Below are 17,469 nucleotides of genomic sequence, written 5' to 3'. Positions count from 1 at the left end.
CTCATTAGCTCCGAGGCCCCTCCGCCTCTCTATGTTTTCGGGAGCAGCATCCCAAAGCAAACCCTCCCTGCACCACGGGTCAGTATCCCAAAGCAAACCCTCCCTGCACCACGGGTGTGGATCCCAAAGAAAACCCTCCCTGCACCACCGGGGTGGATCCCAAAGCAAACCCTCCCTGCACCACGGGTGTGGATCCCAAAGCAAACCCTCCCTGCACCACGGGTGTGGATCCCAAAGCAAACCCTCCCTGCACCACGGGTGTGGATCCCAAAGCAAACCCTCCCTGCACCACGGGCGTGGACATTTCCCCCTCGGAAAGGCAGAGCCTGCCCAGATGGACACAATTAATCACTGGAGACCCACCAGCTTTCAAGGAGCGTCTCTGAGGAAGAGAGAAGTTTGGGATGAACTGGTTCTGGGGTATCCGAACCCCCTCAGATTTGGAAAATGGGGAAGCTTAACCCACTCCCACAGGAGTGTGGCCAATGCCCCAAAGCTGTGGGGATACCATGGGGCTTCTCCCGGGGTTGGGATCAGGAATAAGGATGAATGAGGTGTTTCAATGACCCAAATTGACCAAATCATCGCCTTCTCTCCATGGGCATCTCCTGCTTTCCCTCTGAGGCTCCCCTGCTCCCATCTCCTCCTGATGAGCCTCAGGGAACACTTCCCCAGGGGTGTTCACCCAGCAAACACCAGCTCAGGGAGGTGGGAATGTGGCACCCAAGACCTCGTTGGGTCTCCCAGACACCAATGCCTTGACTTGGGGTCCAGCCCACGGTGGTGGCCAGTCTCATTCCCTTGGGATGTGGGCTGGGGAATGGGGCTGGCAGAGCTCTGTGGTGGCTGAATGGGAGCTTGGGGGAGGGAAACTGAGGCACTTGGAAGGCCCAGGAAAGCAGCAAAGCTCTGCATTTCTGCTTTTCAAACCACATGTCTGTCCCTCAAAAGTCAACTTACAATTTTAAAAAGGACAAAAGGTGTCCGAAGAAGAGACCCCAAATAAGAAATTATGGCATTTAAGTGGAACGGTTTTGGCTGGATCAGAACAAGATCTCATGGAATCACTGAATGGGTTGGGTTGGAAGTGATTTTAAAGATCCTCTTGTTCCCCTGCCATGGGCAGGGACATCTTTCACTAGACCAGGCTGCTCCAAGGCCAGTCCAGCCTGACCTTGGACACTTCCCTGTCCCTATTCCCTGGTGTGAAGTCCTCAGCCCAGTTAACCATTCCTGCATCCTCCCATCCCTTTGGCTTCCCACCCCACATGGTGACATCAGTAGCCAAAGGATTTCAGCCAGGGGATCCAACCAGCAAAGGGCTTTCTGCCTAAAATCCCATTTCCACGAAGGGAAAAGCCGACCCAGCATGGACGAGTTAAAGATTTACCTGTGACTTAAAGCTCTGAGTCGGGTTTTTGGTTTTTCCTATTTACTGCACCTCCCTAAAAATAGAAAAATAAAAATTATAAAATTAAACTGTTCAGTTATTTATAAAGGCTCCCCATACGTTTTGCCGTTTGAGCAGATGGGGAGCAATTGGAAATGTCACCGGAAAACGCCATCCAAAGGAGGCATCCTGATAGTTCATCTCCAAACGGAGGATTTGCTGGCGAGCAGAGGGTTTTAATGCCGTTCCAGGCAGCCACGCTCCCTCTGCTGGAGTCTGCACAGACAACAGGCAGCTTTTGGTGCTGAAATCACAATTTTTGGTTACCTGGGAGGGCTCTCAAGGAGTTTTCTCTGTGCCCCATCGCAGATAAATCCAGGGCAAGGCGTGCTGGCAGCTTCATCCCGATGTCCTGCACGGGTGGGGTCGTCCCAGGAGAGGATGGGGATAAGCAGGAAGGACGTTTGGGGATGGAGGTGGAGGGAGAGAAGCCCCTGACAGGAAACTTTTGGCCTGCAGCTCCTCCCGTGGTGCCAAAAGGATTTCCAAGGGGGATGAAGAAGTCGGAGAAAAACCAAAAACCTGAAATAGAAGTGGAAAGGTTGAGGAATGAGTGATTTAGCTGAAGTTTCCCACACAAACCCTTGGGCCCTGCAGCTCTGGCTCACACCTGTAGTCACCCATCTGGCAGAGTTTTATTAATGAGCTGGTCTCATTAGTGCTCATTGTTTATTCAAAGCCAGGGATGTGCAGCATTCCCACCTCCTGCTCTCCCATCCACCTGTTCCAAGGGCTTGGGCAGAGCCTGATTTTAGGTGTAATCCAGGGAGGGAGCTGCTGGTTTAGGTTTTGGGGCTCAGGTGGAGTCATGCAGTGTGGAACCAGCCCCCCCTTGGTGGCAGGGGAGAAGTTTGGAGAAAAGGAGGCTCAGGGGGGACCTTCTGGCTCTGCAACCCCCTGACAGGAGGGGGGAGCTGGGGGGGATCGGGTTCTGCTCCCAGGGAACAAGGGACAGGAGGAAAGGGAATGGCCTCCAGCTGTGCCAGGGGAGGTTTAAGATGGATATTGGGGCAAATTTTTTTCCTGGAAAGGTTTGTCCAGCCCTGGCACAGCTGCCCAGGGCAGTGGTGGAGTCCCCATCCCTGGAGGGATTTAAAATCCCTGTGGATGTGGCACTTGGGGCCATGGGTCAGTGATGGCCTTGGCAGTGCTGGAGAATGGTTGGACAGATGATCTCACAGGCCTTTTCCAACCTTCATGGCTCTGTGGTTCTCTGCTTGTCCTGTTACACCTCTGGACCATCCAAATTGTTGAGGGAGACAAGTGGGTGATGCAGAGCAAGTACTGCTGGCCAAGTTTAAAAGCCAGCAGGATACATCCCTCTGCAGAGCAGCAGGACAAGGGAAGGTTCCTGCAGGACATCATGGCCAGCCTAGAGCTGGAAACATGAGCTGTGCCTGCAGAGACTGAGCTCACAGTGCTCCATCCCACTTGTGATTGCAGAGCAAACCACTAGAGAAAAGCCTTCTCTGAGGATTCCTCTGGCCCTTGGCTTTGCACACAAGTGCTGCATGAAGGCAATGCCTTGGAAGTGTCCAAGGCCAGGTTGGACAGGGCTTGGAGCAACTAGTGGAAGGTGTCCCTGCCCATGGCAGGGGGTGGGACTGGATGGGCTTTGATGTCGCTTCCAACCCAAACCATTCCATGATTTGTGCTTCCTCCTCAGGATTTGGGGCTGGCTGAGCTTGAATCGCGCCATGCACCCACTAACTCCCCATTTCGAGCCCGGGGTTGTCTGTGCTCGGTGCCAAAGCACTTGGAAGTGCAGGTGGGCCGGTGTGGTGGAGCCAACGCTGCAGGTTTGGAAGTGAAATCCCTCCTTGTCTTCTGTTGTCTGTCCCCTAGATGGCACCTGCTCTCAGCAGATTAAATCCCTGCTGAAAAAACAGCGGGTTTCGGTGCCTGGGAGGGCTCGGGGCTGCAAAGTGCTCCCCAAAAACCGATCACAAACCCCCACTCCAAACATAAATAAATAAATAAGCTTCAGTTCACGGCTTTTTTTTTTTTTTGGTTCTGACACTAAAAACTTCAGGTATCTGACCCACTCTTGGCTGCAACATTTCTCCTGCCTTCTCTTCTGGTCCATCTCTGGGTTCCTGATCCCCCTAAAATGCAGAGCACAGGGGTTAACGGGTTCCTTCTCACCAGCTCTGCTGCAGTGGCACATCCTGGGGCTGTGACAGACCCTGTCAGACCTGGAACACTCCAGGGACATAGTCCAGTCCTATTTAGGGCTGGGAAGTGCAGGGAGGAATATTCCAAACCCCCTTTTCAGTTTAAACCAAAGCAGGATGTTGAGAAGGGAAACCTACTGACAGAGTCAGAGCAGTTTGAAGATGCAGCCACCCTAAATAATCCCTTTTTCCATGCCTTCTACACCAAGCCACGGTACAAGGCAAACCCCCAGCTCACACCCCTGGGGCCTGGCTCCTCTTTGAACAGTTTATCCATGTAATTTTTGGCCAATGCAGGTTTCAATCCTCCTGCAAAGCTCCTGGCAGAGCTTCACATTTGTGTCCTGGTGGGGAAGGAAGGACATGGTGGGGGGAAACATGTCCCCATCTGACCCCTTCCTTCTCCAGCTCCAATCTGCAGCAAATGCCACTGCCATTTAGACCAGCTATTATTAGAAATCTGCTTTGAACAGGGGCACTTGGCACCTTGCAGGGTTATGGCCCTGCCAGGCAGATGCTCATCCACTAAAATTCCATGCAGTGACATCCAGAAGGTGACAAACACGCTCTTCCCACCTCCTTCCTGCTCCTCAGCATCCATCCTGAGGGGTTTGCTGAATTCCTGCATATTCACAGTCCTGGTGTAGCCCTGAGTCCCAGAGGTGCTGCACAGCATTCCCAGCTTTCCAAGGCTATTCCTGGGCTCCAAGCAGGGACCTGAGGGAGGGACCCTCCTGGACTGGAAGAAGGGAGATCCCACAGGGGCACCATGGACCTCCAGGTGACCCCACATCTCCCAGGAGGCTCTGTCTGATGGGGGCACAACCACTTTTTACCAGTTCTTCCATCCTGGGCTTGAGGTCTCCAGCATGTCCAGGAGGGAATAGCCTTGGATAGAACACACTTAAGCTCTCCAGTCATCCTGAAAGAGCAACAGAGGGCTGCAAAAAACAGCTCCTGAGCCTCCCCTGACCCCATTTCTTCTCTCTTGCCAATGGGATGGTACAAGGCTGGTGCAGCAAACACGGTCTGAGCACCCCTGCCCTGCCCCAGGGATGGGCACATCACAACAATCCCCATGGCAGAGTGTGGAGCACCTCACATCCCAGGAATCTGAGGCTGCCCACGTGCCCTGCAGCCCTCCAAAGTCAGCACCACACAAACTGCCTCCCCCTTGGCCTGCTGTTTCCCACGTCTATTTTATTTTATCTACATGCATTTATATGAGGGTCACCAACGTTGCTCCTCCTGGTGGAGACCAGACCTGGGAGAGGAATCCCAGAGGACCTGGGGAGATGCAGTGGCTGGAGACCAGGAACAGGGCTGCAGGCTCTGGCTCTTCCCAGATGATGCTTTGAGACCCTCCCCAGCCATTCTCAGCCTTACCCTCACCTCAACCTCAGCTTGTGTTCACACTCAAAATCTCCTCTTCCAGCACAGGGAGCTCCTCCAGGATGCTTGAGGGAGCTGGAGGGCAACTATCCAAGCCTGGATCCTAGAGAATTTACTCCTTGCAGGAGTGGGTCATTCCCAGGCTCAACTGTGACAGTATTCACCAGGTTTGGGGCTCATCTCTGGTTTGGATGATGCCAAGGAAGTCAGAGCCAGGTCCAGATGCTCTCAGGGCACCACGTCAGGTAAAAGGTGCAATTATTTCTTATCCTTCCCCATTAAATGATGAAATAATCCAATTTTTGGCTCCCCAGCCTCCCACAAATAAGATGTGTGTTCTTACACGCACAGCTGAGATGCTCAAGTGCTCCAAGTGTTGGGGATGACACAAATATCACCCTCATGTCACATAAATACTTCACTGCCAGAGAGCTCCTTTTTCTTTTTTTTCTTTACATGCTAAGAAGTGCCAGCACAGCTCAGCTCAAGAAGGAGAAAATTTAATTGCAAGCCGTTTTTCCAGCTCCTTGCATTTTGTTCCTCTTTTTGGGTTCCCACCTGTGGGCACAGAAGGGGCCCTGCTGGCTTTTGCAGTGGCAAGGATTTGTCCCAGGGATGAGGTGCAGCCTCCAGCCCTCCAAGGCAGCAGCTCTTTGCAGCAGGGATGCAGATGGGAAGCAGAAGGCAGCACCTCCCCCAGGACAGGCTCTTAAATATTTAATGTGACAGCAGAACAGAGCCAAGTGATTCCAAGTTCATGCAGCATCTTGTACGAGGGGAGGAAAGACAGAACCAGGGATTGTCTTGGTGTGAAAGGAAAACACACAAAAGCTGTAAGAGGAAAAGTGCTAATTTGTGTTTCTATGTGCTCCAGCAACTCCCTCCTCTGTCTGCTCTTCCACAACAATGATAGTTTGCTCTCTGCAGCCAGTCCTGCACTGGCCAGGGTTTGGCACTTAAATGCCTTCATCAGATATGAAAACAATTAGAGGAGACTATTCTCACATCCACAGGCCTCAACACAGAGAGAAAAATGGGGCAAACCCATCCCATTATGTCCATTGGAGCTGTTTTGGAAGCCTGAAAAACAAAAGCAGGACAGCCCAACTGGAACACTGGGCCACGACAGCTGAAGAGAAGCAGAGGACAGTGCAACTGTTGGAGAGTTATGAGTCCTTCAGAATTCCTTATGATGGCAAAGCAAGCCCCAAGGAGCAGCCACTGCCACACTGTTGCTCAAGTTCTCCAGAGAAAAATTCCCACTTGGCACTTTGGCAGAATTTCCACGGTGGAGATTCCAGAGCCAGCTTCCAGAGGAGGGCTGGGGAAGTGAAGAGCGGGGTCAGGAGATGACAGAAAATGGCTTTGTGCTGAGGGTTAGGGGGAACAGACACAAGAGACGAGCTTGAGCCAAGACTGGTTCTGCCCTTTAAACTTCCAGGCAGGCAAAACACTCCAAAGGGCACATTCAGAATGTAAACAAACAATAAAAAAACCCAACTTTATCAAGGAGGAACATAAACGTGTGCCAGTGATGGTGCAGATGCTTGGTAGGACACAGACTGGGAAACAGGAGGTGCTTTTGGTGACACAACAGGTCTCAGAACCATTTTTGTTGCCAACCCTTTCCCTCCCACCCCTGAGTGTTCTCCAGCTCTCACCAGCTTTGGCCAACTTCATGTTTCTCCAAGGAGTGTCCACAGAACACAGCCCAGGTTCTAAAGCAGCCAGACACCACAGGCAAAAGCTGACAGAGTTTCAGTCTTTGGGTACAGCTGATGTGGATCTTCTGGGGAGAACTCTGTGACCCCCAGTACCACCCCAGAGTGACCATCTTCCAGATCTCTATTCAGAGCATCCCAGTTCTCACAGGTCATTGGGAAGAGGGGTCACATCCCACAGTCTTTGGGGCTCACCTTGGAGCATTTCAGCAGCTCTGGAGGAAACCGGCTGAATTCCTTCACTCCATCCCCATCCCTTCACAGCAAGGCACTGATGCACATCCAAGCAGAGCCTGACATTTATTAACAGCTTCACATGTTGACTCCTGGGAGTCTGGGGGTTGTTGCTGGTGGAGTTGTCAGATTCGCTTCCTAAGCAATCCCGAAAGTGCTGCCCTGCTTGTTCAGCACTCCCTGTTTTCACCAACTTCCCTTAATTTACATGGAGAAACACATCCATTTCCATACAAAGCACGTCAAGATTATTTTTGAAGGCAACAAAATAAGTCTCAGACCAAGGAAACTATTCAGGTATAAATCCAACTTTAATTGTCAAGCTCATTCTCGCTCCTACATTCAATGCAAGGATCAAAAACCACACGTTTGAGAGCAGAAGTTTATTCTCTCCCCAGTTTCTGATCATTTTGGCAGCTGTCAAAAAGTAACTTCCACAAGTCCACTCGTTCCAGCAGCTTTTCCCTACCTTGTGGTCCCAGGTGAACACCGTGGACTCTCCCAGTAGCTCATCTCTCAAACCCAGTTCTTTGGCAACAGTTACACAGAGCATTGTGCGTATATAAAGAGCTTATAATAAATCTTCTTTTACATTCTAATTGTCTCAACCTTCACAGAAGTATTAAAGTGTTCAATCAACTCTGAACAAACCCTCCTTCCCTGGTCAGCCCACTTCCTGGAAACGCCTGCACTTGAGTCAGCAAAACCAGAAGCAAACGAGAAGAGAAAAGGCATGAAAAATAAAAATAATCCTCTGCAGGATCATGACAAACCCTCAGGAGACAAGAGGCCTCCATACATCTCCCTTCTACCCATATATTGGAGAAATGGGTCCAAATGTTCAACCAGTCTAAGACAGCACAACTTTTTTGCCCCCCAAATTGTGCTGATTTCCCATCAGTTGATTTTTTTTTTCTTTTTTTTCCTGTTTGGGCCCCTGTAGAATGAAACCCCTGCAAAACAGAATCCTACTGATGCTACAAAGAAAACACAAACACTGAAGTCACACTGGTAAAACAAAATAAAGGATATAAACAAGAGTTGTGATGGATATTTAACCCTCCCTGCTACCTGCATTTTACGTTATCTCAGCAACATCTGACCCCATCTGAAATTGGTGCTTTCAAAGAGGCTTTAACGGGGGTGGTTTTGGTCCTTTAAGTGAGGAGTGGAGGGTACATCTCAAAACTATTTCCTCTGGCAAGACCTGCAGGCCAGTTCACCCCACTGTGGCTCTGTGCTGGTGGAAATCCCGCCCAGAGCCTCTGCTCTTCCTCAAAGAGGACCAAAGCCACATTCCCTTGGGCACATCCCCTCCTTCCTCCAGCTCCAGCATCCAAAACAGGATTTAAACCACCCCACAAGGTGACTTTTCCCTGTGGAGAGCAGAGACACCACAAATTCACCCCCGGGGCACGTGTGTTTTACAGCTTTACTCCACCACAGGATGACACTTCTGATTGCAGCTTTGGTTAAATCTTTTGACATCTGTGGGAAAAACATGTTATTTCAGCCTCATCAGGCCTTTGCACTCCCTGTCTCACAACAGGTCCCGAGCTGTTGGCTGTCACCTGCCCTTTTTCTGCTGACTGGAGATCAGACACACTCTCACCACCTCCACAATCCTGTTCCTACACACAGGCCTTGGTTACAGCTACCTGTGATCTCAGCCCAGAAGTGACTCAAAAGCCAGGAAATACCGAGAAAAGCGTCAGAAACCACACACAGGTTTAATTCCTGCTGTCCTGGCCCTGCTCAGACACAGCCTGAGCTCCTCCTGCTCCCTCTGAGGGGGACTGAAAGCCAAACAACCTGCTTTGATGCGCTGGGGTGGCCACCCTGACCCTGGGACTCCTCAGCAGCCCCACGAGATTAGATTGGTGCCACATGAAGGTCATGGTTTTAGGATCACACAGTGTTGCTTTGCTTGCTGAGCTCAGGGCCTTCCCCTGGGATTCCTCAGGGATACATAAACCATGGCCATGCTCTTGGGAACACTCCCAGCACTGCCCTCCTCCATCAGGGATCAATACAAAAGATGAAGGGTTTGGTAAGGAAACGAAAAAATTGGTTTTTAACACACGTGCTTGAGTGCTACAAAAAGGTTAAATACCCTCTGAATTTAGTGCAAACACACCAAATCTTCAGTGGTTTGAGCCTGGCTTAGTTTCAGCACAGCTTTACACCCTCCCTCATTATAGGGCTGGTCCCCCTCATTGTGCAGAGGGGGGGGTGGGAGGAACCCCCCCACTGATAAAAACTCTGCACCGTTTACCGGGCAAGCAACTGGTAAGAAAACACTTCTCTGTGCTGACATATTTGCATTTCGTCTTCTGTTGCTCTCCCTCCCTCATTTCTACTGCTTTGAAAGGTCATTTTCAGGGCCCACCACTTTCTGAACGCTCCACCTGTGACCTCTGATGTGCAGCAAGGGGCAAAGCTCTGAACCAAAGGGCAGCTTGTTTCACAGTACTCCAAAAAAAAAAAAAAAAAAAAACCCAAACCTGACCACACTACGAGCAAAATTAAATAAACTGAACTTATAAAAGACAGCAGAAGTTCAATTCATCCAGAAATATAATATAACACCTGGGAGTGAGGGGGGGGAAACTGGAGATCAGCTACAAAACAGAAACAGTGAAATGACCAACAAATATTGATTAGGCGAGAGAGGAAAACTTTTCATTGCATTCTGTACATGGAAATTAAAGGCAAAATTCACATGTTGGAGCATCAGGACAGAATGATGAAGGTCTCAAGCCACAGGACGAAGGAAGCAAAGGAACACCTTGAATAAAGCAACACATGAACAAAACCAGTAACTGAGCAGCTTCCAAAGGGAAAAAAAAAAAAAAGTGACCATATCTCAAAATGAGAAAAAGCAGCACTGAAGCAGAGAACAAGTGCAATCATGGGAAACACTGACTGCACAAAACACTTTGGATATTTGGAAAGAATCAGGCCTATCTGTATATCTATGCAAAATATATACACAAATCCATATGTATATATGTACACATAGGCACTCCTGTACATATGTATATGCAACCATAACACAACTGCCCTGGGATGAGGATCTGACTCTGGGTGCAAGAAAAAAAAAATGCTGCAGTTGTGCAAAACTACAATTCTGGGTTTGATCACCAAGAAGGAATGGCAGAAAATCCAAAATAATTCCCAAATAGCTCAGACCCAGCTGTGGTTTCATCAGCATCGCCATGAGAGCTCAACCTCTGGATGTTTCCAAGCTCTTTTGCAAGAATTAAATATTCATCCAAAGCTGGGGATTGTATCAATACATGTTACAGCTGTTTCCAAACACCCACTAATCTGGAAGAGTGGCCAGAAACCTCTCTTGCCATCAGTGGTTTAGCACGAGGCCATCCCACCCTGAAAACCCATTTGGGAATATGGATGCACGGGAAATCAAACTCAAAGGCCAGGACAAGGCTGTCATTCTGCAAAAGAAGGGTCAGTTGGTGTCCTTAGTGTTTGGGAAGAATAGGATGTGGTGCATAAAAACACAAAGAGAGAATTCCCCCCACCCTGAAAAGAGGGAACAACTCTGAATCCATGCTCCAACCGTACAGACATGCTGATCTTTGGGGTTCCCGGGTTCGGGATGTGGGAAGTAGCATTTTCCACAAAGCTTGCTCGCCTCACAGCTCCAAAGAGCATCGTCCTCCCAAGTCCAAGGCTGGTTTGGGACACTCCAGCATTCCCTTGGTCTCTGACAGGTGTGTGCTGCCACGTTAGAGCAGAGAGAAAGTGGTGAAGGAAAGAAGTGCATTAGATTGTCCTGCGCCTCGGAAAAGCCGCCTGTTCCCACTCCAAATGGGCTGTCCTTTGGGGGGAGGCCCCCCTTTAGTGCTCTGCATCCATAGCATCCAAGTACTTGGCTTCAATGATCCTTGGGAGCAGGTTATACCTAGGGTTGAAACAGAGAAATAAGGTTAGTGCTTGTTTGGAGCCACGGAGCATTTTTTTTGTCCGCCCCACGACTCCCCCGGTCGAGTTTGTCCATGAGATTCTCTCCCAGCTGAAGGGGAGAAATGGGGGACAGTGAAAACAACCAATCCTGTAAGCAAATACAACATTGACAGGAACAACAGTGCAAAGTTCCTTCTGGAAGGAGCCTTCTCCTGTCAGCTGAAAAGGAAAGAGAATCTCCTCAGCCTCACAGGAGAGAAGCAGCTTTCCTAAAGTGCTCTGTCACCCCAAAGTCTTGAAGATGCCAAAATTGTACCACCCCCACCCAAATCTACACTCCTGGTTTGTGCTGGGGCACCCAGGTAGTGCCTTCCTGCTGCCTCCAGTTTGCAAATGGATGCATTGCTTTGCCACGAATCCCCGTTTATTTTTAATTTCTACTTTTTTTCATCACTTGCTGGCTCAAAGAGCTGCACACAAAAGTTCTCTGAGTACCCCAAGTCGCTCCTTGCAGCTGTCACCACAATGAAGCTTTGACAGGTAAACCAGAAGCTTTGGTCTTCAGAGAAGCATCAAATGTATCAGCAAGATTCTCCATTGGATTGTGGAGACAGTGATTCCCTTACTTTTGGGCTTTTTTAAAATTTGTTTGTTTGCAAGAACATCCTCAAGGATTGACGTATTTGGGTGACAAAGGTGTGGTGCTCTAACAATATGCTCTGGAGCTGCTTTCATTAAATCCTCCTGCATATTTAGTGTGACACTTTCCCTTGTTTAACAAGGAAGGTGTTCCTCAGCTGTTAAAATAAGGCACAAGGCACCAGAAAGCCCAGTTTGGGACTTAAATAGCTGTGCAAGAGATCCCAAACATCAGCTACTGCTGAGAAGTACCAGGATCTCCTTAAACAGACCCACCATAAAATGAAATGCTTGACAGCCATGGGAGGACAAGATGAGCATCACAGAATGCTTGGAAAGAAGATGATCCTTCTCTCAGCAACCAAAAACTAGTCATCCTAAAGTTCTGGATGAAAGCCAGGAACTGGGGATACCCAGAGATCACATTTTCTTCCACTGCAATAATGGATTTCAATGGCTTCTCATTATCTCTCACATTAAGAGCACACCAGTGGTCCCTCACCACTGGCAATGCAAATCATGTGTCTAATGCTGTTGGACAGGTGGAAATGGGGCTTTGAGACATGGCTGGTGTTCTGGATGGGACACCAAGTCACGTCTCACTCATTTGTGTTTGATTCTTGACTTTGACCCCTGGCTGATGTCCCATCTCCTCTTCCTCCCTTCACTTCTTAAAAAAAAATGAAAAAGGAAAATATATTTAATTTCTTCCACTCTGTCTCATCTATTTAGAGTGCCAAATCCTTGGAAAAAAGTCATTAACTACAGAGCTCATGGATCATGGTGCTGCCTTCTTGGCTGGAGGCCACAGAAACTACACGAAAGCAGAAGAAACGAGAGGAAGGAAAGCCAAGGGCAAATTTCTGGGCTGTGCCAGGTAGCAGCATCTTCCCCTGAGCAGCAGGGCTGGTTATCCAGCTCCTAAGAAAGAACTGTTCTGGAAAGAGAAATGAGAAACACAGAGTATGAGGTGGCAGTATCTTATGTACTCAAAAGAAGACATATTTGCAGCACTGCATTATTCCACTCTTATTACAAAATCAGGTTCTTCGACAGAGAATTCTCTCCACACTAATTTAGTTTGTTATACTATGTCCAAGAATTGACTATTTAGCAAAAAGAGTGTCCCACGTTTTCTTTTCTGTGCTGAGCTTCCTTGTATGGAAACCTCCAATTCCCACCAGAGTCAATCCCCCAGCACTGCACAGAGCTGGAGTATTTACCAGCCACTGATCCACTCACCCAAAGCAACACCAATGTGAAGGGCAGGTGAGAGATTCTTACCACAGGAACAATGACTTCAGTGTTTTCCAAGACTGTTTATCTTCAAAAACCCAGCCCAAGCAGCTCTAACCTGATCCTGTTGAAAGCCATGGTAGCTTTGACATTTGCTTTTGTTTTAGGAAGAACTGGACCCACATTTACCAGCCAAGGAAAACACCACAACAGGTGCCTTTGGAGATTATCACACTGGTAGCCCTGAACTTTGAGATCAGAGAGAAGATCTCTGAGACTGCAAGCTCAAAGTCAACCAGATATCACTGGATGCCAGGCTGGCCTAAAAATAATCAAATGGACTGGAAACAGATCTGCTCCTTCCAAGATCTTATTATGGCTTCTCATTATATCCAAAGGATTGAGAGCATGAATGATTTAACTGGAGAATGATGGGCAGTCACTGCTAATGAACACTGAGGAAGAAGTTAGTTAAATTTCTCAACAATTCTCTCTCCAGACTCAAGATATTGTGATGCCCTTCCACTTCTAAAGATCATTTTAAGACTAAATGTGGCCAGTTTGACCTGACTGATCATTGGCAGTGGCTTCCAGCAGCGCAGGAAGTCTGCAAAGTCACCCCAGCACCAAATAAGAGATAAGGATTCCTCTTAGGAGAAGTTTCCAGCTCTGCTCTGAGCACTGGCCTGAGGAAATCAAATTGCAAAGCCATGAGGAACATTATCAAATATCACTTAGAGGGAAGGCTCAGATTGAAGCTTCTCACGAAGATCAGGCATTAAAAGGAGAGTTTCTGCCTCTTGGGCAGCTGGAAGAGCAGCACCTGCCAGCCCAGAACCCTTGGAATGACTCCCAGCAGCAGTGAAATCACAGGCTCTCTGCATGATTCCTCCTCAAGCCCGGTGAGAAGGAGGTCACCACCACCCACTGCCAGGAGCTGGGTACTCTGGGAAGTACTTCTGAACCACTCAGACTTCAGTCACAGAATAGTTGGGCTTGGAAGGGACCTCTGGAGATCATCCAGTCCAACCCCCTTGCCAAGGCAGGGTCACCTGGAGCAGGTGACACAGGGAGATGTTCAGGTAGGTTTGGAATGTCTCCAGAGAGGGAGATTCCACATCCTCCAAGGGCAGCTGTTCCAGTGCTCTGCCACCCTCAACATAAAGAACTTCTTCCTCACGTTGAGGTGCAACTTCTTGTGTTTTAGATCATGGCCATTGCTCCTTAATGTTCTGGGCACCACCAAAAGGGGTCTGGGACCATTCCCTGACACCCCTTGGAGATATTTGTATGGATTGATGAGATCCCCTCTCAGTCTCCTCTCCAGACTAAACAGGCCCAGCTCCAACAGTTTCTCCTCTCCCTGGACTTCCAGCAGTCCAAACCTGAAGACAAAAAAACATGGAAGAGACAAGAAAGGAAAAAAAAAAGGCAGCCAAGGTTCATACCTGATGGGGATCATCCCTATCATGATGAGTGGGAAGATCATCTTCATGTAGGGCAGCGGTGACATCCCAAACCCACAGAGGATGAGGAGCTGCAGGACCTGCAGGCCAGTGAAATAGTGGATCTTCCTCTGGGGCACTCTGCGGATGTAATGGGTTGGAGGATACGCGGTCTGGGGAGGGAAGAGCCACACATCAGACACCCAGAGACCTGGAATTGTGATGGGAGGACGTGGCACGGGATTTGGGACTCCAGGGTTTTAGGGGAGACACGGATTTGCGCACACACTGCACAACATCAGGTCCTTGAGAGGTTCAACAGCTCAACGTGGGATTCAGAGGGTTAAACCAAGTGCCTCAAACCACAGCATTGGCAGCAGCACTGGGAGGATGACTGAGCACTGGGAACCAGGAGAGGGAAAGACACCACGCAGCCAAGAGTGCCTTTGGGAGCATCTGGAGTGCAATGTAATATCTTGATAAGTGCAGTAATGAGATTCCCCTGAGGAGCACTGTCAGGGCCCTGCAGCAGCATCTGAAGGGCCTGTGGGGTGTGCAGGGGGTGATGGGGAGCAGATGCACCCGGGTGCTGTCACTGCTGGGTGGTTTCTCCACCTACGACCCAGCTCCTCGTGATTTTATACCCTTCATAAGGCTCCATCCTTGCCCCTGCTGCTCCCACCTCTTGGCTGAACCCCACTAGGGGAAGACCAGGAGCTGGGATCAGGGAGGTGCAGGAAGGGGCTGTGCTCAGACTGCAGTGCTTTTCTCCACTCCTACAAGCTAATCATTTTTGAGGAATAAAGGGGGGGGGGGAATGACATAAATAGGCTAAATATGGTGGTTTTCTTTTGACAGTTCCTTGCTCATGTCTGAGCAGAGGCTTTGACTCACTGTCTATACATCAATGAAGAGTATGAGCGACTGTCTGCTGGCACTGGTACAGATTCCATGGGTTTCAGATTGTGCCATGACTCATTAAAAGGCTTCCAGAGAAAGGGGAGATCTCCATATTCAAGAATACTTTTTAATTTTCCAAACCAAAGCTTGGAAAATTCCACACGTAATTCGCACTAGACCCAGAAGTAATAAGTCACATACCTCAGGAGCTGTTCAACCCTCATTCAAAAATTGACATGACAAATGTAATCTTTACCCAACTTGCACAGTTTTAACCTCTGGGATGTAATATTAGAGATCAAGATAGATTAGCAGAGATGCAGAGCCAAACGTTGGGCTTATTAAGCCCTTGACCCTTGTTACATAAGAGGAGCTGGAGACTTGCTCCAGGTACCTCCTACACTGAAAACCAACACCTTTTTAGCACCTGTAATAGAGAGGGCTTGAAAACATATCTCCCAGGTTTGTTTTCATCCCACATCAGACAGGTTTCAGTAATGCAAGTCATTTCATTTTGAGTTTAAAATCCTCTCTTGTGGCATTTCATACAAAATGAAAGTGAAAAATACAGCAAAAAAAATTACCTGCCTGAAGCTTTGTGGGGGAAATCAAAAGATCACCATTTCCTGATGTTATGCTTTAAATATTTTACATTATTTTTTTTAAATGCACATACTCTGCAGCTGACAAAACATCACAGTGGGGGTTTGAAAACTCCCAAACACCCCACAAGTTTGGATGGTCGTGTGCTCAGGTTTGGAGCACAGCTTCCAGCTGTGGTGTCCCATTCCATGTACCTGTTCCTTGAGCAGCAGAGCCACCCTCTCAAAGAGCTGGTTCCCATCAATGGAGGTCAAGGCAATGTAGAGGAAGAGGCCGTAGAGGACCGGCTTTGGGATCCACTGGAGGGGGAAAGGCAGGAGCAGCAGCGACAGCCCAACCAAGAAATTTGCCACCAGACTCGTCAGCCGGGTCTCCTTCACGCTCACGATCCTGGGAGCAAGAAAACAGGGATTAGGGGAGTAGGATAATACCCCAGAACCCTGGAAAGTTCATCCCTGCTCCATGTAGGACACGTGCCACTCGGGAAAGGGAAGCTCATCTCCACCACACTGAGATCAGCACTTCTGACACCGAGGAGGCAGAGCCCTGCTGGATCCAGGCCAGGCACTTCATCCACAGCTCAAGCAGAGCAGCTGGAAAAACGCCAAATTCACCTTCTGCAAAGCTCCACAGATCCTACCCCTGAACTAAATTGCCCTCTGAACTGATCCTGTTTAGCACAATGCAAAAAAACAAAAACAAAAACCAAACAAAACCAAAAACCAAACAAAACGCAAACCAAAAACAAACCAGCCAAGAATCCTCTTTCTGGGCAGTAATCCTTCCCTGGGTTTACCCACTGCATATGCAACTGGCTTCTATCCCAAAGAAAACTCATTGGCCTCTCCAGGAACTAATGAACCTCTTGTAAAAAAAAAAAAAAAAAGAAAACAACGCCTGCACTCTCCTGACAGCGAGTCAGCAGTTTTGATGGATTCGAGGATCTCCCTGTTTACATGGAAGGGAATGCTGAGAGCACCATGTAGGGACTCAGCTCTCCTGTGGGCAACAGCAGTTGTGTTGTGCTGCAAATTGCTGATTACCATGCAAAACATGTAATTAATTAATGCAAATTTTCCAGAGCTGACAGGCCACAGATTGATTTCTTTTTTTTTTTTTTTCTGAGGGGAACACTGACAGGAAAGCATGGAGCAGCTTTCAGAACCTGCTCCAGGGCAGGTTGCTTTGTTTTCCTTTCACTTCAACTAAACCTGTGAGCATCTCCTGGGTTGAAAAAAATTACCAGAGACAATAGGAGGAAAGAAATGCCTCATCTGTCAAGAGCACTTGACAGAGAAAAAGAGGATTCTTAACTTTTTTTTTCAAGAAGATAAATCCACCAACGCAGTGGATAAGCCAGTGAGTAAATCCCACTATTATCAGGAAAAAAATGGTGTTTTGGTGCCATTTAGTGACCTCATTCCCTGGATGAGACCCCTCACATTCTGAATTAACCCTGTACATAAACCTCTTTGAGGATTAACACAAAAGATGTATCAAAACACACCTCCCTCCTTTACAGAGGCACTGCTGGGACTTCACAATCCCTCCTGTCCTAAAGAAGATTGCTCCCCAGTGAATTATTTCAGTATTAAGATGTTTGCTCCCCAGTGAATTATTCAAATACTAAATTTGAAAGTTTTGCTTATGAGTAAGGTCAGGTTGAACTTCAAATCTGTTCATACATTCAAGGAGCATAATGAAGCTGTGGGGATGAAGGAGCCTTTCCACACCTGTATTTGGAC

At 48.5% G+C, this 17,469-nt stretch overlaps 1 protein-coding gene across 1 annotated transcript in view; it reads right to left on the bottom strand.

Annotated features, from left to right (window-relative positions):
• Positions 1 to 7,263: 7,263 nt before the first annotated feature.
• The window catches only part of SLC4A11 (solute carrier family 4 member 11), a 95,803-nt gene continuing 85,597 nt past the window's right edge, over positions 7,264 to 17,469 (bottom strand). The window contains exons 17-19 of the mRNA XM_017828988.1: positions 15,919 to 16,114; positions 14,225 to 14,394; positions 7,264 to 10,899 (exon numbers count right to left, since the gene is read on the bottom strand). Of these exons, the coding sequence (XP_017684477.1) occupies positions 10,836 to 10,899; positions 14,225 to 14,394; positions 15,919 to 16,114 (430 nt within the window). The 3' untranslated portion in view covers positions 7,264 to 10,835. The remainder of the gene's footprint in view (positions 10,900 to 14,224; positions 14,395 to 15,918; positions 16,115 to 17,469) is intronic.

This window comes from Lepidothrix coronata, unplaced genomic scaffold (assembly GCF_001604755.1).
Source record: "Lepidothrix coronata isolate B3197 unplaced genomic scaffold, Lepidothrix_coronata-1.0 Scaffold156, whole genome shotgun sequence".
NCBI classification, from domain to species: domain Eukaryota; kingdom Metazoa; phylum Chordata; class Aves; order Passeriformes; family Pipridae; genus Lepidothrix; species Lepidothrix coronata.
This window is presented reverse-complemented; position numbering and strand designations above follow the sequence as displayed.